Source organism: Festucalex cinctus, chromosome 3, assembly GCF_051991245.1.
Source record: "Festucalex cinctus isolate MCC-2025b chromosome 3, RoL_Fcin_1.0, whole genome shotgun sequence".
Lineage (NCBI taxonomy): Eukaryota > Metazoa > Chordata > Actinopteri > Syngnathiformes > Syngnathidae > Festucalex > Festucalex cinctus.
In genome coordinates this window covers 18494180-18516980 of record NC_135413.1, presented here as the reverse complement: position 1 = coordinate 18516980, position 22801 = coordinate 18494180, and the positions used below count along the sequence as shown (strand labels likewise).

The following is a 22801-nucleotide window of genomic DNA, read 5'->3' as shown; positions in this document are numbered from 1 at the left end:
ACCACATTCATTTTTTTGCTCACCTGCAGCTCTTTCTACCTTTACTGGAACACAAAACCACCGTTAATGACAGTGAGGTGTGGGGAAAATGGTTTAAGGAGTCCTCGGAGTAGAACATGTTTTCAACATTTTTTTTTCTTTGCATGTTTTCCAGAGGCAGTATAACAATAACCAAATATTAAAGCTGGACACATACTGCAGGGTTGGGTCAAGTTTAAAGGACACATATTGTGCTTTTTTCATTGTTCACAATTTCAAGCAATCTGCCGTCATCTAAATGAAATGTGTGGCATGCTTTCGACAAAATACCCCAAAGACTAATACCGGTAGCTATCTACATATATTGACCGAATATTTCTGTACATGCGGTGAAATGTGCTTGCTTCTATTTTTATAGAAATCAATTTTACATAAATATGTCACTGTTAAAGTGAGACCATTTGTAATTGAATTTAGGGCTGCTCGATTATGAAGAACATATGAATCATGATTATCATGACAATCATCACAATCATTTGTTTGTTGGCACAAAACAAGAAAATGTTTCAACATGTGGGAAAAAATCAGATTTTTTTTTTTTTTAAACACTAAAATTGTGCAAGTTTCTTTTGGACCAAACAAGATTTCTTAAATTAGTCATTTAAAAAAAAAAAAAAAAAAAAAAAAAAAAAAGGTGCAATAAATATATTTAAACAACTCAAAATTAGTAGTAATAATCTTTTTTTATTTATTTATTTTATTTTTACGGTTATCGCGATTTTGTAATTGTGTAGTGTAACAATTGAAATTTTAGTTGAATTTTGATCAATTGCACAGCCCTAAATGAATTCACTGAATAAAATAAATAAATAAATGTTTTGGCTCTTTGGAATTTTAACATACAAACAAAGGAGGTCTTTTCTTTACAAATGAAAGCACCACAGTGTAAATGGTGAAAATGTCCAATGTCCATAAACCAAAGTCTTCATTTCCTGCTTCTTTGGCACTAATCTGAATGTATGACTGGATAGCCGATAGGCCAAGACTTTTGAAGTCGTGAGGCCGTGCTATTGCTCCTCCCAAGAAACGTTTCTTGGCATACAATCCTATACATTTACAGTATCGAAATTAAAGAACATTTGAGACAGTTCTTAGTACAAGCAGTCTGATTTATGACGTTTTAAATTTGTTAAACATAAACAGAGGACTTCAGTCAATTTACAACTTGCCTTAAATACGCGTATGAATTATATGCTTAAAGATGTTTACAGGAGGAAACGTATATATTTTTTTTTTATTAAAGAATTATAACAAAGTTAACAAATGATGCATTTGCCAATATATTGGGGTCGAGAACTGAGCTAATATATATACAGATCAGTGAGACGAACACAACACGAAAAACATTTTGCTGTAAAAGCATAAACAATCTAAGGTTGCGCAAAACGACACCGACACGGCTATCCGCCATAGTTGTTGACAGACTGGAGGTTTGTACGCAGCCACGGGAGAATTACGTCACCACCGGAGGAGTAGCTATCCTGCTATGGTGTCCACATTGGAACGTACGGGGCGCGTTTTGAAATCTTTCCACTCTGCAGCCCGGTTTCAAAAGTGATCGGTTTCAAGCTCCGAAACCGAGCCGTCATGTGGACGAACTGCCCAAACAGTAAGAAACTTTGCGGATACATTGAAACATGCGTTCGTGTAAAATATATATTTTTTTCCCTCCTCGTTTTGCAGCTTGTGAACTGCAATCAATTTGATTTGTTTTTATGCTAGGTTGTTGTGGCATAAACATACCCTTATTAATAGTCTTGTATTTTTGTCCAAATGTTGCTCGACCCTTCTGAAGATTTCACACACCATCTATGCCTTACCTCCGAAAACAGGAAATGCCAAATTCAATTAGCTAACCAAACAATTGAGGAGAGGTTTTGCTGTCAATGTTTGTTCATGCATGCTTTTCGGGCCTATTGATGCTGATGCTTGCCTATTAAGCCTGCTTGTTGCCGACAAAACATTTACATATCGCCTCATCGTGCTATAACTGTGAAAAATGTGAGCAAACATTGACACATCCAGCAGACACAAAGCTGCAACAACATTTATTTGGATTGACCTGATAAATGTGAACGAGATATCCTATTCACGATGCACACCAGCTGTTCACTAAAGTGTGCCTGTTGCTAAGCAGGTGGTGTGCACTGGCTTTATCACAGCATTTCACTGAAGCAGCTGACCACTGCTGCTTGGAACACAGATGAGGAGGGATTGGGAAAAGACCAAAAAGGTACTTTGGGGTCCAACAAACAAAACAATAAGATTAAAGCCTTAATACGACTTAAAGGTCAGACATGGTCGTCTTCAAATGCGAGTAATATTGAAGATGAAAAATGGATTTTGGCAATGTAGCGCTAGCTAGGTCCCGACACAAGACTCCATCAAATGAGTCAGAGAAAAAGTACTTCAGATCCAATATCTTAATTTATTACTTATAGAAGTTCCGAAATGACGCAGTATCATGAAGAATTCACTAGAGAGCACTCTACTTTGCAGAGAGAAGGCTGAGGGGGAAACACAGCTGGTGGCAGCCAGAGGACCATCTGCTTATTAGATTAGTTCAAACGCGCACACGCATAGGCACAAACACAAATTCTGGTTACCGTGTGTCATGCTAGGGGCTCTTCAGCACTCTCTTGTGGACACTGGCTGTAAAAGTTTACGTCATTTTGAAGTTTTTCCTGCCTGCCCGTGGTGGAATGGCAGCTGTCTTGATTCATCTTCCTGACTTATTTGGGGCATTTATATTGCTGTCACAAAAACTGTTGCCACCAATGTCAACATGGCATCCTGAAATCACATTCAGTCACTAATTAAGGATGCTAAAAAAATCATTAATGATGCTGACACACGGCGCCTGTTGCTAGCGTTTGCATCTCGTGGCTAGCTGCTACCGCTAAGCAGGTTCCCCTGGCAAGAGCCATCGGACTACTTTTGCTGACAGCCTGACACAATTGCAGTTCCCATTGCTCAATTTTTGAACTAACCAGCTCAGTGAAATGGTGTCCGTCCTGAGACTGGGAGGCCGTGGGTTCAATCCACGGGTTGGAATTGGGAGGGTAGATCACCAAATGATCCCCGAGCGCAAGCCCCTGCTGCTGCTCACCGCTCTATCAGTGGATGGGTCAAATGTGGAGAATGAATTTCACCTCGCTTAGAGGGGCGAGACAATCAGTTGTACTTTACTCAGTGTGCTGTTTTAACCAGCAAATTCACTAATGTGGTTCTGACAATACTTCGTCTCATGCCAAAATCTCACTCATTTTTCAAGAGGAAAAAAATGCACAATTTAAATTCAAGTAAAAAAATTTTTTTTGATTATCTAAAAATAACAACCAGTTGGTCATTAATTATGAAGTGAAATTTGTTATTTTCGATTGTGTACAGTATTTATAATTGTTCTTTAACCAAGTAAAAAAAACAACTTTTTTTTTTTAATTTGAATACAGTACTTGATTATTCAATTTTTAGTGAGATATCCACATACCAAAATATTTGATAGGTGCCACCCCTACTTCTGCAACTGCAAAGCGTTATTAGTTGTCTTGCAAGAACACATACAGTCTCCAATGTTCACACAATTTTGGGTTTCGAGAGAATTGGGATGGCCACAGTTCCTCATGGCGAGGATAGTACTGCCTGGGCATCAGCAATGTCTCAAGTTAAAAATGCAGATTAAGGCAAATTCTCCTTTGTGACACCGGATGAAGCTCCATCCAGGCATTGGTCCAAGGTCTTTTAGCAAGGGGTTTGAAGTGTTCATTGAACATTTGATATTTAATTAGTAGTATGTGGATGAGGACATTCCACCAAATCTCTTCGGTGTTCCTCAGGACTGTAAATGAAATCATGTTATTCCACTTCTCCTGGTGGACTTCATGGAACTGAGTTACTTTCTTTACAAGCTCTTTGTTGTTCGCAGTTTCCTCACTTTGACCATTGCATGCCCAATTTTTCTGGATAGTGACAGAATGATTACGGTAGGTTTCCTATGTCATATCCGCTTGTCACTTTAACAAGAAGACACATGACATTTTCCATACTTTTTAACAACAGGCAGAAGCCAAAAAAACCCTCACACTAATTTGAAGAACTGCCACTTGCCTTGAGGTGCTGCTGTTTTAGTTAGCCACAGTGATAGCAACTGAGTTTAATTGGGCAAAGCAAAAAAGTATTTATAATGTCCATGTGTGAAGAGTAGTTGAGCATCAATAAACTACCCCAAGTAGTTTCGGATAATTGGATGGGCTTATCATGCACAAAAAAAGTGCTTAATAATTATATTAAGCACTTTTTTTTTGTTCTAAGGGCAAAGGAGGTTAATCTTTGGGGTGAGGTGTTAATTTCTGGAGGGTCATTGAGGCATTACTACTACAATGCAGAGTAGACTACAACTGATGAAAACAATTCACAAAAAGTCCAATTTATGAAATAGCATTCCACATGATGTGATTTAACATGTCACGTTCATTAGCACTCACCGTACATCTTTCCTTCATCCGACAGTATAATTTTTCTTCTTCCGCATGGCGGGTAAATGGCAAGGGCTTCTTGGAAGCTTTGCTCAATGTCAGGGCTCCACACTCCCTCAGGGTCCCCGTCCATTGTCTTGTCTCCTCCTGAGTCACTCAGTCTGTCCATGTCGTCCCCAGGACTCTCACTGCCACTCCAACTGCTGCGTTCCATCTTGGCAGCTAATGCTGAACGAGTTTGTTTTTAAAAGGGTAGACCAAATTGCTTATGATCCAAAATATTCTCCCAAAATTGGCTGGCAAACCATAGAAAAGTGAAAAGTTGGTCAAAATCCAAGGAAAGGTGCCAGGATGTCTATGAAAACAAGACAAAGGAAGGAAATTTTTATGTGATGTACACAGAGAAAATGAATAGCTCAAATGACTCAAAATGATCAATTGTCATCATTATTTAGTAGGGATGTAACGATAGCCAAATATCACGATACAATATTATCACCATATTAAACTCTTTGACTGCCAAAGACGTTTCATGATGATTAGTAAAATTCCAATGAATGGAATGCGATCTTTCATTGAGTAGCCACATTGTATATGTAATAAAGGAAAACAATATTCTTTTTGCCTTGAAAGATGAGTTAAAATGCTCAAAAGCGGCTGGCACTGTGGATTTTTTTGTTTTGTTTTTATAACGCCTGGCAGTCAAAGAGTTAAGTTCACGATACGCTAATTATCACAATATTGTTGGGGAGGTTGGCGATATTTAAAAAAGGTCACAATATTGTAAACAAATTAGCTCATATAAAAAAAACACAATATTGTGCTTTTGTACATAACAGCAATACATATAAACTACCTCCAATCTCTAATAACACTTAATATTGAGGCACTTACTCACTAATGCAAGCCCACATCGAGTTCCTCCACGTATTGCCTCGCTTCACAAGCATATTACAATCCCCTTCATCTGACAATTAGTGTATTTTAAACATAGAAGGGCAAGGGCCAAAACATAGCTAATGAAAATTAAACTGCATGAAAAAACTAGCCACCAGAGGGTGCTAGAACTGCACAAATGGAAATCAACCTGACTCAACAGATGTGTAGCTTTTAAATATCGTGAACATGACGACAACGATATTGTGGCGGTTTTAATATCACAATATCGTGATATTGCCGGTATCGTTACATCCCTATTATTTAGTAACCATGATCCTGATAAACAATATGGCTGTCTGGTACATCAAAACGTCTGCTTGTAGGCACATGAAATCTGTCATTGTCATTGCAATAGCAGCACAACTACAATTAGGTTTACACCTAATTTGGTAATGATGAAGGCCAGTTTCCAAATATTGGCATGTTTCAACCAAGATGGTAAAGGGGTTATTGGTGACAATGCTTTATTAGCCCAACTCACGTCTAGTTGGACACAGAAGCTGTTACTGTTACCGTTCAAACTAAAGGTTAACTTCGAAGATGGTTGCTGTTTCTGAATCTGAACTATAAGTACAACATTCTGAAAACACTATGATTCACCATTAGTTAAGGTGGATTAATTTTATTTTATTGGCTAATAACTAAGAAAGAATGAGCGTGATGAAAAAAAAAAAAAGAGCCAAAATTTTTCGCCACCACGCATGTGCTGTGGACCTATGACGTCCTCACAAACTTACATTTTTTAATTGTGAACCACTACTCTAAAGAAATCATTTAGGAGTGCAGAGTAGACCCATCTGCCTACTACTGAAGGCAAATTATTGCTTCCTTTCATGAGCAACAACAACAAAAAAAGATCATTTTTTCTACATTAAGTAGAGCAACAAACACTACACACCACAACTAGCGGATAAGGTTGAAAAAAAAAAAAAAAAAACAAGACAAGGGGTTGCCAGCTGCCTACAATTCTCCTAAAATCCCCTACGGTAAACAGCGGGGTTGGCATAGCACACCACGCACACGCGCACACACACACCAATGCACAATTGCAGTGCCAGCTCCTTGGGCAAACATGTCATTTTGTCAGGGCTCAACTGTTCACACTTCCCATGCTTTGTCCCTTGCCACAGCATGAACAAACAGTTTGAATCGTGTGTGGTGGCGGTGGTGTGGGGTTAACACATGAACATACGTGCAACAGGAGCATGTTACATTTGGCTGCATGTAACGGGGTCCACGCACTTCAGCAGTGCATGATAACTCAATAAGAACAAACAAGGCCGCAAGGGGGACTTGGACTCCCCAGAACATGCAATAAAATGAGATGTGCTGTTTTTACGAGTGTTTGTCCTCTGGCGCCCCTTCCGTGCTCATTCTGTTCACTTCCATTTATGTTTCCTCTCCAAATTCCTGCCCTTTACTTCCATCCCCTCTCCTGTCCTACCCTAACACCCCCTAATTTTCCATTCAAACAATCCATTCATTCAGAAGGCTGCATGTTGTTTCCACTGCTTTGACCGTGTGAGTGACAGGTGTGCATGTACAGCTGCATGTCTTCAAGTGATAATATGCCCAGCGGACATCACTCACCCCCAGTGGTCCACACAAGGAAGAGATACGATTTTGGTCAGCATAGATTTAAATGTCTTAGAATATTGATTAGCAAAGATGAAGAGCTGAAATTGAGCATTTAAGATGCAACATTAACATTAATGGATTGTCTGAACAGAAATACAGTATATACATCCCTTTTAAGTCTTTGTTTTGATTCTGGTCCACAAACTCAGTCCCTGCGATATTCACTTCATAAAAATGAAACTTAATGAAAGCTGTGTTACTGGAGTTTTCAATCATAAAATCTCAGTTTTCAATGCTGTACCAACTGCTATCTACCTTTGATTTGTCCACTTAACATATCAGGTTGATTTTGTAACAAATGCATGTTTGAGAGCTTGTAATGAGTTTTGGGTCTCTGGAATTGCATATAATGAGGATGTTATTGAAGGGAGCAAAAAGAGTTTTCATGCACTTCTCGCATGTGAGGGCCCAGTAACAGATGGACGCTGGAGAGAAACATTAGTCACACAACAATCAACTCTGACTACTGGGCTTCATATCCTGAGTTACCCCTTCTTCTCCTTGTGTGTGCGTGTGTGCTGTGCATGTGTCGTCAGGCAGGCCTGGGACACTCCAGCCAGGACAGCAGACTTCATGGTGTCAGTGCCAAACCCTCAGCAGAACACACGCAGGGCATCCAGCCACAATCCTGCAGCTGCCTTGGACCCTCACGTTCTCCCTTGGTGTTCTTTTCTCTTCCTGTGTAGCCTACTAGTTTGTTGCAGCACCCCTACAAGCCAAATACATGTATGGTTTATGTGCACGACTAAAAGCCTCCAAAGTCAGTATTGTTTTAATCATGTAAAATTCTGATCTTGAATCTGGTTTCAGATGGATTCTTGTTGGTACTTAAATATGATCACATAAGCTTTTCCTTTCCCTCCATTAATTCTTCTTTTGGACTACTTGACAGCATCTGTTTTAACAGCTTCCAACATGCACGATAAAAGGCGGGTTTTCCCATAATCCACAGAGCAAACGTGGTTCTACATTTGTCATGCTTAAGTGCTTCCTTGAAGATAAAACAGAATTATTCTGAATATGTAATATTTTGTCGAAAGTCGAATTTTGCCTTCACCTCAAGGACCATACTTGTTTTTACTGATTCAGGTGAACTTTCATTTGTCTTGCCACATGCCAAATTTGCAAGGCAAAAATTGTTCATGTTTCTCAAGCGGTTAGAATTTATCCAAGAATACTATCTCTACCACTGTTGATGTACTTCCTGTCCCTGAATCTTACTTACATTGGTCTCAAAGGGAACAACTCATAACACACGCAAAATCAATTTCTCTTTTCTCTGTGGGCCACTGCTTGTGCTGTAAGATGTGGCAACAAAAATGTCAGGAATAGCCTACTAGAACAGCAAATGTATTTATGATTAATAGGAAGCACTTTAAATGGTGGCAGGTATGTGCTAACTCCCATTTAACATTAGTTTGAACGTGATTAATTAAAGCCACATCCTTAGTTATCAGAGGGTGTGCACACTTGTGCAACAACATTATCTCAGTTTATTTTTAAAGCCCCTCATGAAAAGATGTCTTCTTTTAATGAAAAATATTCTACAACAGTAATTAAAAAAAAAAAAAAAAAAGTTCTACAAGTACGAGAGTGGATGAAAATTTTAGTTGCACTGTCTCAAATATTAGTGACAAAATTCCACCATGTAGGGGCAGTTTGGAGCCTTGCAAGTATTGGAATTAAGATGTCATTTTTCTATGGAAATTATTCAACAGTCAGTTCAGCTGTGACTATCCAAGTAGATATGATGAAGTGCAAAAAGAGCATTAGGCTAGGCTGGCAAGATACATCCGATCAGTCACAGGGCTGAACACAGAGACAATAGACATACATTCACACCTCTGTGAATTTGAGTTTGTTTACGATAACAACAATAACCATGGTTAAAAAAAAAAAAAAAAAGAATTGTCATTGTTTGCCAATTGCTATTTGATTTTTTTTAAGGCTTTCATGGAAAGACAAAAACAAAATCTACATTCATGCGGACGTGCAAACTGAAAACATGGGATATCGATTCCAGGCCAGGAGTTGGCAATGCCATTTTGTGAAAAAACACTTAATAATCTACCTTACATTTACCTCTCCTCTATTACAGGTGATGTGTTTAAGCATTCATTACAGAGCTCCAGACTACCTTTTTTTCTTTTTTTTTTTACTACAGGGAATACAGTGGCCCCTAACCTGAACTTTTAGGGGCATAAATAGAAAATGGCCACACACTATAAATCAATTTGGTGTAAATTGTATCATTTCTACTACATTACTGATAAATGTTCTGAACTGTGTGTAGCAGTCTTTTGTCAACAACAAAAATTCAAGCATAATTTAAAATACACAAATAGACTGGTTTGGTAGCCATAGACACAACAAAATGTGGAACACTTTGATGGAGTGTAAACTACAGAGTCATGTGAGGACATGTGTCCTTGACAACTCAACGTGGAGGAATGTAACATCACCAATGAATATGTAGAAGTCTACAGGCCCACCTGATTAATAGATAAACAGGCATTCGAGGGACAGTCAACATATATGAATTTCTTTCTGATCTGGACTTGGGACCGGCACTGGCAGGGTATCTCTCGAATGTGTCTCTGGACAAAGGGACAAAAATTCCCCAAAATCTTGTAAAAAGTATTCCGAAAGAATTAAACGCCCATATACTTTTCCATATAATATGGATTTGTAAGGTTAGGTTGGTGGTTTCAATAAAATACGTTATTAATTTGCTCCTTCAAATCAGAAGATGTTTTCAGAAAATCATCAAAAACACAAATAAACATGTCCTTCATGCTTCCTCTGTGCTAATACAATGTCCTAATATTACGAATGAGACACTTGCTTTTATTGTGGTGAGAAAACCTTGATTTATTGGCCACTCATTATACATCATTTCTTCATTAGCGTTGAAGTACACACACATGGTAATTGGTCCCAGGCTGCAGACAAATGCAGTGATTGGCTTATTTTGTGAGAAATGTGAAGCGCGGTTTAACTCTTTTGTCTGGTCAATGTACTTTTTTGCTGAGTCAGAGGAAGCCTTTATCTAGCCCTTTCCTTATGGATACAATGGGGGCGTATGTGTGTCTTAAATACACACATACACAGAACCACACAAAACAATGTCTGTCACAAGAGGAAAGAAGTCAGGGGAGGTACACTAACACCATTTAATAAGTGTGAATTTAGGAGCATTGGCGAGAGACACTGGTGTGTATGTGTACAGTATACATATATGTGTGTGACTGTGTGTACATGTAGGAATATTTCAAACACGATACAATAGTATACCACAGTACGATAACCCATCCATCAGCCACAATTAGATCCTCTTCCATCTAATATTTGCATTCACCCAACCACGTACACATATAAATCTGTTGCACATTATATCTTGATTATTGCTTTTTTATTCAGACGAGTGTTAATTTTGTCTGCCATTTTTAAATTTAGTCTCAATTTTGGTCACGCTTGTTTTTAATCACAGTCAATCTCATCCCGTTTTTATTTAGTCCATTTTTAGTCGACTATAAATCTAGGATTTTAGTTTTTATTTTAGTCCAAGAAAGCGTAATTTTATTCGTCAACGTTTTAGTCTCGTTTTAGTCAGGACAACCATTTTACCCCTGTATTTTTTATTTATTTTTTTGGGTCAGCAGATTATATTGCACTTTTTTGGATCAAACTATTTCATAGAAAATGTTTTCATCTTTTTGATGAAAAACAACTTCACACACAATTACAGTGGCTACTTTTGCTCCATGCTATGAGCTAGTAAGCTAGCCAGCATTAGTTAGTAGTCGCATTTAACATTAGTTTTGGAACGCTATAGCTGTTGAATTAATATGTTAAGTTATAACTATAATTTACTTTTTTTTTTCAACCTTTCACCGTGAAACCACCTCCTGTCTGTCGCATTTGTGCTGTGTGTGTACATGACAGTGTCACAGACATCACAAATTAGCAGATTTTACAAAATCATGTAATTTTCGTCTCGTTTTTGTTCATGAACTAAAATCTTCATAGATTACAGTCCAGTTGTTATAAAGTAAATTACATTTTTGTATCGACTTCATTAGTCGACTAAAACGTATACTGACTTAGTCCCAGTTATTGTTTATTAATTAGGGTTTTAGTGTAGTCGACTTTGAGTCTGGTGAAAAATATGTTGCCGAAATTATTTTTGTATAGTTTTTGTTGACGAAATTAACACTCATTCAGACTTGATGCAGACTACGAGGCATAGGGCGAGGCTGCAGTAAATCCAGAAAGCATGCGACAGTGTCTATTAAGTGTATGCGCAGTAGCTTATGAGCCAATCTTAAAGCTTTTATCCAATCGGGTCATTTCCTGTTCCTCTCTCCCAAAGCAGTATAAAACAGAACCGGAATTGAGGGTTAGCAGAAGAGTGACACAATGAACATGGTCATCAATGGTAATCAAACATGTAGTTAGAAAGAGCCAACACAGAACTGGAAGATAACACCACCCACACAATTGGATATTGTGGCTGTGATGTCCAAAAATCCATAACTGAGGTCATGTATCAGTGCAACATGTTTCCTTTTTATATCAATTACTGTATAAGCCTCTTGGATAACTCCTAGATGTGACCAAGCAGGACTCAGAAACCCCCAACACAAATAACATTTAAAAAGGGTCCAACTTATTTGTTCCACTGACTTACGGAAATAGATCCAATACAAACAACAGTTACATACTGTACATGTATGTGAATGTTTTCTTGCTCGCCAAGGTTGAGAAGTAGGCATGCACGATACCTGTGCACAAAAACTGTTTCTCAGGGAACAAGTGATTGCTCAGCTTGGAATACTTTCAGGGGTTAAGCTTCGCAGAAGCATAAGAACAACCCCCACATATCAACCCTAAAAGTATTTCTATACCCGTGCTGGAGGCGACGGCGCAAACGTCACAGCGTTCGTACTTTGGCGCAACGCACACACGTTGTCCCCAGTGGCTGCTTGGTGGGCCACCGGCCTAATAAAATGCTAAACGTGTAGTTTTTGACATTCATTTGAGAACAGCTATTTGCAGCCTTGAAATGCATTTCATCAAAATGGGTCTTGAAGTTCTTGAAACCAAACAGTCAGTCCATTTCTATACACATAAAGGGATTACAGACATCCACTTTTTCACACTTGTGAAGTCATATCCACTGGGTGCTAGTCAATCGTCAGCTAAAGATGTTTTCTTCAGAAATGCGAGAGAGCAATGATGCCCTTTCAGTTTGTTAGCAAGAATCACCAAGGAATATGTGCTGTTATTTTTTTTCATGCAAAAATCATCTTTGGCTCATGGATACGCTGGTGCTCAAAGGTAAAGAGTTAAGACAATTTTGGAGTAGCATTAGCTCATTCAAAGATTTGGCCTTTAGTCACGGTTCAAGTCAATGGGGCATATGCCACGGAAGAGGCGGGACTGTTTTTGCACATCAGCTTTGGTTCCGGTTCGGTTTGCGACGTGTGGGCTTCGTCAAAATACTTGTGCTTCCGACTTTGTGCCCCCGGCTGCGCATTCGCAACCCAGACCGGAACCAAACTCGTGCAAAATCACGGAAGTCGGAAGTCCCGCCTCTTCCGTGGCATACACCCCATTAAATCTAATTGCTGGAGAGAGGAGGAGACGTGCATTCTGACTACTGTCAGACAGTGTGGCCTTCACATACTTGCTAACTATGGCTTGTGAAAAATAGGGATTAATAACCGGCACATTAACAGGCAGTGGAACGGCTGTTTGGGACACTCGAGAAATTCCTGATGCCCAGTACACCCTTGGTTTAAGCGTCCGTTCTTCTCTTTTACTTATCCATAGGAGTGACTGGCGGGAAGATAAATAAACATGTTTTACTTTCTGATTGACTTGCTTGATGCTTGTTGGAGAACTCTAAAGTAAGTTGCGCACTTTGCAGATCCAAATTCAAATAGCATATTATTTGTACATCTTTAGTGTCTCATCTCAGAGCAAAAGTCCCTGCTTACCACGGGGCCTCACAAACCAGTGCTTCTAGAGCGTGGTGCTTGTGATCAGAATTAAACCTGTAAGCGAGATATTATGAGAACTGTTTCGTTTGAGACCATCTGGATCATTTTGTTTAACCGTTGTATTTTATAGGCGATTGAAGGATCAAAGGAAGCTATTAGAACAGTCGTAGATTCTAAATATACTTTCATTTGCTGATTTTACATTAAATCCAAGATTTTACTCAACTAATTGTCTGTAACTTACAAATGTTGAAGAAAAATGCGATGCCTGCACAGGTCATTTTTAAATGTATTGTTTACCACATTTAAATTGTTGTATTCTTGACGAAATATATCATGTGCAAAATGCTCTAAATCTAAAAATTAATGTGATGATTTTCATGCAGTGGATTCTATACCTACAGGTCAATAAGTTGTTGATCTATTGCTCGGTCATAGCGACATGTTGTTTGCCAAACAATGTGATTAAAACCCAATGCATTACGGTTATAAAATCAAGTCAATACGATTCATACAGCACAACAAAACAACAGGCGGGATCTCAAATCCCGAATAGCAAACGAAAACATATTGTTTTGGTATTCACCCAATACTTTTGCGTATGTTGGATTTTTGTACAACTCTTAATGGCAATACTTCATTCAGACAAAAAACATGCAGTGCATTTAAGGTGTTTTGAAATAGAAATGCAGTTGAAGCACATAAGAAACAGGTTAATAATAAGTTGCAGGTACAGAAAAAAATTTGAAAGCAAAATCTTTGCTCCTTAATTTGACATTAATCACCCTTTGGAAAAGATATGTTTTAGTTTAGATTTGATGAGGTCCTATACAGACAGCAGACAGACAGACAGCAAACTTGCCACCCCCAGGTCAACTGAAGACAACCAAACCAAGGTTAGACTAGAAAGGAATCAAGCAACAGAGTGAGCCGTTTCTCAGCTTAGTAAGGTTCAACATGTCAGCTCAGCCAGCCGGGAAAGTAAGCACGATAGAGCTGAATTCCCTACTTCCTGTTCAACTCATGCTGGGCTCAGGAAACAAGAGGTTGATTCAGGATTCCCAGTCAGTTTTAGTCACTCCGGTTTAAAGCAACGGACTCGGCAATGCAAAATCAATCAGAATTCACTGAAGATCATGTAAATTAGCCTTGACATTAACAATCACAACAAAACATATAGCATAAACTTGTTCATTTTAGTTTTATATTTTTTTTATATTATAAGTGGCCTAATACCTACTACCTGTTGATCAAGACTAACAGGAACATCAATCATAAGGTTCTTCAAGCTGACTAGCAGACGGCCATATTGGCAGCATATTGTATGTCTGCTACGTTCTCAGACAAATGGTGCAGAATCTGAGCCGATATTCCAAAGACAGCCTAAGAGAGGTGAAGAGGTGCATTGTGGGTCAAATTTCATTAGTGGCTATTGGACTCAGACTGAAAGACAGACGACTACAGGAGAGGAGTGACAGGGTGCCGGGGCAGCACGACAAGCTAGCACAGGCTCTGCCGGCCTCCTGTAGCCACAACCCCCCCCCCCCCATGTCCCCCACCCCTCCCAAGCATTACAAACCCCTTTCTCCCTCCCTACCCAGGAGGATGCCCATTGTTCCCCCTATCCCCTAAACAAAGCCTACCAAACTCCCACACCAAAAGCCACCCTCCCCTTTCCCCCACCTACACCCGTTGCCCCCTGCACCCCTCAGAACCCACCCACCCACTCACTCACTCAACATTGTTGTTCTTACAAAACTGTCTGCTGCTCCCTAAATTTCATTACATATACTGTAAATAGTATTTTTGTAAACACATACTGCATGTCAATCAGGGACCAAAATGATGGTTTAGCCAACAACATAAATAAGAAGTGGACCCTTCCTGAAAACTAGCATAGAGAAGATCATTATTGATTGATTTATTTTTAGTCAATTGTATTTTGATCCTGGAGTTATAGCTGAGCTGCTTTAGGTCAAATTGTTACATAATATTTATGTAATTAGCGAATCAGTGGCCATCAGGGACCCTTTTTAGTACAAGGGTTAATTTCCAAATTGACTGTATCACCTGTTGAGTTGTATACCAATGTGAATAAGTCATTATGAATAATTCCGCTCAAATGCAGCACTTTCTGCCGCTAAGACACACTATATCTGACATCTTTGAATAAAACGCCAAAAGTCTGAATGCCAGATTTTGTCCTTGTGTCAAGAAATGAGACGACAGATGACACAAAAGGGAGCAGCTTGTAGCGAGCAACTCCACCATACTGACACCGCATTGGTTTGGTACATGAACATACACACACACACAAACATGCGCAAGTACACAGCGGTTGCGACGAAAGCACACAGAGGCCATATGGTGCGTCCTCATACACCGACGCCTGTTGCTGCTGCTGCAACAATAGCTGCCTGACCGGGACAGCAAGAGGCAAACACACGCACACACCAAATGGTCGTTAGTCAGCCGGCCTGCGTTGCTTAGACCCTGAACAAACGCCTGGATTTGCATTCTGCACCTCCCTTTATCGTCCTCCCCTTCCTCGCGTACACACACGGGCACACACACACACGCTTCCAGTCTACAGGTGCACAGAGCACTCAAAACAGATGTCAACGGAATGAAGAGGGTGGGGGTGGAGGAGGAGGGCAGGAAAGTGGGGGGGGGGGGACGAAGGGAGGCTGTTTGCCCAGGGTGACTGAAAAGCTTTGTACACTCCCAAGCCTGGACACAGCAAAGACAATCACCTAACACACACATACAAACACATAGTTACACTTTAACAGCTAATTCATCATTATAAGGAACAGATATGAAAATTTTGAACATAAATTCCTAAACAACAACAAAATTTAACTGTAATGTCATACAAGAAGTAAAAATCCAACATTTTAAGAAAACATGAAAGCATCATCCTTTGAGCATACAAACTGATTATACAGTACAGTACATCTTAATGATGCTATGAAAACTGATGCATTGATGACCATTAGGAATTCTGTCACTTGCATGGATATTGATTACTGATCAGTGGCATCGGATCACTTGTGTCTTCAAGCATTACATGCACAAAAATGATCCAACCACCAGAGGTGCTGTTGATTAAAGGGAACAAAACCCCAAAATTTTCTTTGTAAAATGTTCTACACAGTTCCATTAGTCTAAACACTATATTCTGAAAATATTGTGTTTGTGGAATATGAATTGGACAGTCTCCGCTGGTGAGCTAAGATGGATGGCGGTGGAGCTGAGGACGTGAACGTCGACGCTGTGATTCTGTCCTCTTTCATCTAAAAACTGCTTCAAACATCAAAGCGTATGTAGGGATAGAAGAATGTTGATTTGTTGTGATTGTATTGTATTGGTGTTAATGTTTTATGTTATGTTATGTTTATTTTTTGTGTTTCTGTAAAGCGCTTTGTGACAGCTCAGGCTGTTTGAAAGCGCTATATAAATAAAGTTGAGTTGAGCAAGTTACTCAGGGCACCACCAGTCCCAGCTCACCCGTTTTCTGAAGCTGAGCCATGATTGGTCGTGACCTGAGCTGAGCCATGAGAAACTGTGAAGTCATTTTCAGTCGACAGCAAGTGGTAAAACGGATGCCCCTTACGATGGATAAAAACGGGTGGATTTTACAGATTAACTCATATTCCACAAACATAATATTAATTAGGATGTCCTGTTTAGACTAGTGGAGGCACATACAACACATTATTGCAAAGTAAATTTGGGATTGACTTCCCCTTTGTGGTACTAGGTACATAGGTATGTTTAATTCATTTTTTTTTTAAAGTAATCATTGAAATACAAACATCTGTTTGTAAACACAACAAACAACCGATAGTCAAGCAATAAAATTTGGTCAAATGCCCATCATTACTACATCAATATTATAATGCTTCTACTACTAAATCTGTCACATTTCAATTAGTTTTGTGAAAAATAAGTGAAAATTGCTACAGATTGATGTCATAAAATGAACTATAGACAGCTGTCAACTCTCAAAATGAATGACATAAGTTTTTATCTATTTCTCATTTAGTGAATTTTTGTGTTAGATTTTAACACTTCAAACTTGTATATGGTCCTCATGCCATCACTGTACAATGACACATAAGTACCTGCAATTTTTTTGGTGGGTGTTTCATTTTGGTAGATATCTTTGTCATGTGTACACCGTATGCTACACAATATAGTGGGAGGATTTCACTATGGATTTCTGTGACCATTATTTATGACCCACACAAGAGCAATTCAAGCAATGGCTCACAAAAATAGGTTATTTTAAAGTAACAATTGGACGTACCATTACTAAGTGACAATCATTTTCTATGCAAAATAAACTGAATATTGTTCATCCATCCATCCATTTCTTGCACTGCTTGTGAGCCTATCCATGTTGACTGTGGGTGAGAAGTGATGTACACCAGTCTATAAAACAAATAACTTGAATTTTATTTCTTATTTGTAGCCGAACGACAGGCCTCTGTTACCGTGCACTGACATGCATTATATGACAAACACATAAAGTCATTCCATTGCATGTCAAAATAACAACAGCAGGTGATTGTCTGGTTATATTGAAGGATACGCCTGTTAGCACAACAATTAGTAATTCGGTGAGTTCACCATGTGATAAAGTTTAACAACAGCGTTTCACCCCTTATTGTGCTTTTTTTGTGCATGTGTTATGTGCATATTTGTGTCCGTGCGTACTTGTAGGTAGGCTTTGGCCTGTGTGTGTATGGTGCCTGGGGCCTGCCTGCCGCTTGCCTGCCTGCCTGCCTTCATACCCGCCTCCCTCCCTCCCGCCCTGCCTGCCGAGGAAGAGAAAAGCCGCCGATGCAACAAGTCCTCCATTGACGCTCAGCTTTGTAAACTGACTACATGTTTCGCCGTCGTCTTCTTTTCCCACGAATCAGCCGCCAGATAATCAAACTGTTAGGGAACAGCATAAAGGCGACCATTTTGGGAAGAAAACAACATTTATATCTTTGGAATCGCCAACTAAAAGTGGAACGAAAGCGACATTGGCGGCTCTGCGGTCCACACGACAAACACTTACTACTTTCATATTCTTGGATATATATTTTTAAAACGTGCTTTATGTGAGTATACCTTCCTCTCGATGTCGACGAAACTGTTTTTAAGCGACAGTGAGCACTTGGAGCGGAACGTCCGGTACAAGCAAAAAGCGGAGGAGGGGACTCCTCCTGGATAACTTACCTCGATTTATTTGCCTGCTTGTCGCTAAATTCCCACACTTTTGCGAACACGGGTGCATCCGCAGCATGTGGAAGGTGCCCCCGCAACTCGTGAGCGTTCGCTCGGTTTTGGTTTGACGGAGGGTCGGACGCGCTGAGTGCGTAAAAAATGCGCCGGCTCTCTCCAAGGATGCGAAATATGCGCGGAATGGGAGCAGGAATGAAATGAACGCGGTTGACTCAGTTGAACGGGGCGGGGTGACTGGCGTCACCCTGGATGGATGAAATGGAGTGAGTGAGAGATGGGAGGATGGGTGGCAAAAAGAAAAAAAGAAAGAACTGGCTGGGGGGAAGGGGCTTGACTGAAGTGGAGGCACACGGCTGTGTTGAACAACAAAAGAAAGAGTGCGGCGCCCAAACTCTTTTCAATGGACGAAGAGCAGCTGACAGCAAAACCACGCAGCGTCAAAAAAACAAACAAAAAACAAACAACAACAAAAACTAACAACAGAACAGGCTGTAACATTTTCAACTTTCCTGCTATGTAAAGACAAATTGCTCATAGCTACATTGTTAAAAACAGAAGTAAATTAAACAGTTCACCTAAATTATAACTCGTTGGCGTTTTTTTTTTTTTCCCATTTGTAATATGGTGACGTCACTAATTTTGAAGAACCCGATTATCTAAGTTTCTTTAATCCAATTTATATTGCAACAGCAATGTATATTAAACACGACATGTTTTATATACTTAGAGTTGTTTTACATGTCACTTGCTGAAGAAGTAAAAGAAAAAAAAAAAAGGTAGCAGTCTTGCCAGCCACTTGTTGCTAGGCAGATTTCGTAGAAAACAATCATTTATGCCTTTCAAGTCATTGAAACAAAGCATAACTTGCCAGCCACGCCCAGTAGACTGCTTCAATGGCAAACTTGAAAGCCAGTAGCAACAGGAAGTCAGGCACACACGAAGGAAATAATGCCAAAAACAACATTACAAGGATTCTAAGTTGTACCACAGAGATATTCGATATTTGTAACAATAATAATGATAATAATCATAATAAGAATAATTGTAATTTTAAGCTTTTGCCATAAGCGCTTCATCTCATGACATAATGCAACACGTTAGGAGATACTGTATTAACAAACTGACAAAAAAAATGAAACCAGCTGTTTATATACTGCAAAATTCATTTGACGAAGAGACGAGGAGTGAGAGAGAAGGCCACATATTTCTTGGCAACATTTGAAAGCCTCTTTGAAATAACTGAGTTGGTTAATTGGCAGATGAAATGCAGCATTTGAAGGACCTGGCCCCTGGAATGAGGTACAGCTTATAGTTGAAAGAGTGGAGGAGATGCAGACAGGTCGCCCTGGTTTGTGTCACTCAGCTCACTGTGCTGTGAAGCTGCTGTGCAACCAACTTCAATCAAGGAGGTTGCATTCAATCACGACATATTAAAGAGGAATTGGACTAACTGACTGACGGTACTGCGATTGGCTGGAAACCAGTCCAGGGTGTCCCCCGCCTACTGCCCATAGCCAGCTGAGATAGGCTCCAGCACCCCCCGCGACCCTTGTGAGGAATAGGGTTAGATGCAGGACATTTTCTGGTATAACACTTCAAATAAATGATGCACAAAAAACATTAATATGTACTTGTATAAACTGTTGTACTTAGACAATTGTAGCTGCAATAGATGGCTCCTATTAAAGCCCTAATATAGTAACTTGTCTCACCGATCTTGATGACAAACTTAGAAATCAAATATGGCAGATGAAATGAGTCCATATTTCAAATAAGTAATTATACTTATAAGGTTTCTCAATACACAGCCTTGTTAATACAATATATTTAGCTAGGTAGTAGAAGTGAAAAAGCTAGCTACATGACTCAGCAGAAATTAAGCTATCATTCTAATTGTTTTGTCAGTTCGCTTCTATTTTTCATATACCGGTATTGTCAGTTTTCCACTGTAATATGGAGTGTGTCACCCAAACCTATGTACCGTAAATGTGTTAAAAAGTTGTGAACTTGTGAGGAATAAGCGGTTCGGAAAATGGGTGGATGGATATCAAAGTTATTTTTATTTATTTTTTGATTATATAACTAAGTTTGTTCTTGACCAGTTAACATAGCAGCTAACACAGCTAGCATGTACTAACTCTTGAGTAGAAATTCTAACAGTATTGATTTGCAACGCTGTTACTCACTAAATACTAAAATTAAATACTAAAACTGCAATATTGTTTACATTCTACATTTTTCATGTGCCTAGGGTTACTCTCTAACAGAGTTGTGAAAACAAAACATGTAAATAAGTAGGTACGCTTTTATTTATATAGCGCTTTTTCACTGACTGTGATTACAAAATAATTTTTAATCAAATTATTTTTTCCAAAAATGTTGATAAAAATTATCCTCCAATTAAGCAATGATTGTGATACATATTATACTTAATTGTGGCTTTTTTTAAATAATTGTTTTAACAGGGTTTTATATGTATCGTTTCCCAAACCTTCAGTATGCCAATGTACTGTATCATTATATTTGTCTGTGTTGATGTTTATTAATAAATTACATGGTTAAAAAGTGCATGACCATCTTTTAATAAACAAACATACACTTTAAATTGTAAACTCAAAAGTATACAACATATAAATTGCTTAACAGTTGATTTTATTTGACATCCCTCACTGTATCTTGAAATGAAATGTGGACTTATTTTCGTTGCGTCTTAAATATATGTGACCCCCACCAAACGGACTACATTTGCAGGAATCCCACTTTTAGGGAGCCACTAACCTAACCAGAAAATCTGTCTGTCTGTCTCGCTCTGTCAGATCTCGGAATACACCAAGCAGCCGCCTCATAAAGGAGTTGTTGTTTACTACTAAGCTCTGCCTATCTCAGGTTTCATCCCCTCAGGCGAAGCTGGACTGTCATCTCCCCAAAGGGAGGGGCTGTGACATAAAACAAACACAGATATGCCAGGGTCACAGCCTGGAACACCGACTGAAACCTTACACCACAAGCACATAGCAGAGCGGTAGCAGGCACACTACTCCATTCCACATTGCGTGTTTGGAGGAAATATTCAAGCATATCCGTCGTACACAGCTGAGCCACACGTGTGCCATGCGCACATTGCCTGCGTTTGACAGAAATGCCACTCCTTCCCTTCGCTCACAACCACACAAGAGCAATAAGCTCAAATGTTCAACGCATATCCGTCTGACCTCAAATATGACCTCACCTGGTTTCCTGATGTTTTATTAACACACCCGGTGCCTCGAGGCCTAAACGTTTGATTGTAATGGAAAAATCGAGCTTTGCTTTCAAGCAGTTGAATATGAATACAAACGTCTCTGTAAAGTATGTCACAATGCTGTTGTGTTTTAGTACTTTGCATATATGCCAATCCCGGTATAACCCGCTTTTTGCACCCAAAATCAGCTAGAATAGACCCCTGCTCACAAATGATCATAAATATAAAAAGCAGTAAAATACTGATTGGATGGATCAGTATTGTGACAATATAGCAACATTATTTTTAAAACAATGAAACAATTTTGTGAGCTAACTACAAACCTGTCAGGATTCACGGTAAATGTGGACCCAAGAGCAGGGAAGGAAGGCAGCAGGGAGATTGAGGTGCCCAAAAAAAAAAAAGTGTACTTTAATCAAACAAAACAAGGTATTTAGCAACTGAAACCAAAACAAACAAACTGAAACCAAAACAAACAAAGTCCAGATACTAACAGAAAACTTTAACAACCAACAAAAACCTGACGGGGCAAAACGAGGCGTGACAACAACAACAAAACAAAAACTTGGAAGCATGACTGGGGGGAAAATAACAATGAACCGACAAAGGACAGTGGGGAGACAGGGAACTAAATACACACACTAATTGCCAATGATTAGACACAGTTGGGCAGGACACAAGAGGCAGGGGAAGCTAATTGGTAGCTACATGAGGAAGGGCAGGCAACGCAGGTGGACAAAATAATGCTTAGACTTTAGACTAGGGGATGACACAAGGACAACAACTCAAAAACACAGAACATGACTGACTCAAGGAAAGAGGAAATGAGGAAAAAACAACCAAAAAACAAACCAGACCTGACCTATAACAAAAGCAACCCCAAACCCGACCCAAACCATGACAAAAGCACTTTAAAAAAGGGAAGTCGATCCACACTATTCTTTACAATATTTTGTATTCTCCCCGACTAATCTAAACACGACATTCTGGTTAACATTGTGTTTGTGGAATATAAGTTAAAGCAGTAAAATCCACCCATTTTGATCCATCTCAGGGGGCGGCCATTTTGCCACTTCCTGTCGACTGAAAAGTACATCACGCTTGCTCAGGTAACAGCCACTCATGGCTCACCTGTTTTCTGAATTTGTTCATGTGACATTCACAAGCTGAGCAGTAATTGATCGTTATCTGAGCCCTGGGCAACTGTGATGTTTTTAGTCGACAAG

At 39.4% G+C, this 22801-nt stretch overlaps 1 protein-coding gene across 2 annotated transcripts in view; it reads right to left on the bottom strand.

The window, feature by feature from the left end:
• LOC144015911 (transcriptional enhancer factor TEF-1-like) overlaps window positions 1–22132 on the bottom strand; it is a 54304-nt gene extending 32172 nt beyond the window's left edge. Inside the window, exons 1-2 of one of the 2 annotated variants that reach the window (XM_077516383.1) lie at window positions 21899–22132; window positions 4524–4869 (exon numbers count right to left, since the gene is read on the bottom strand). In XM_077516383.1, the coding sequence (XP_077372509.1) occupies window positions 4524–4728 (205 nt within the window). In that variant the 5' untranslated portion in view covers window positions 4729–4869; window positions 21899–22132. Of the gene's footprint in view, window positions 1–4523; window positions 4870–18328; window positions 18588–21898 lie in introns of those variants that run through there. The other variant, XM_077516382.1, reaches the window with a different exon arrangement.
• Window positions 22133–22801: the final 669 nt, after the last annotated feature.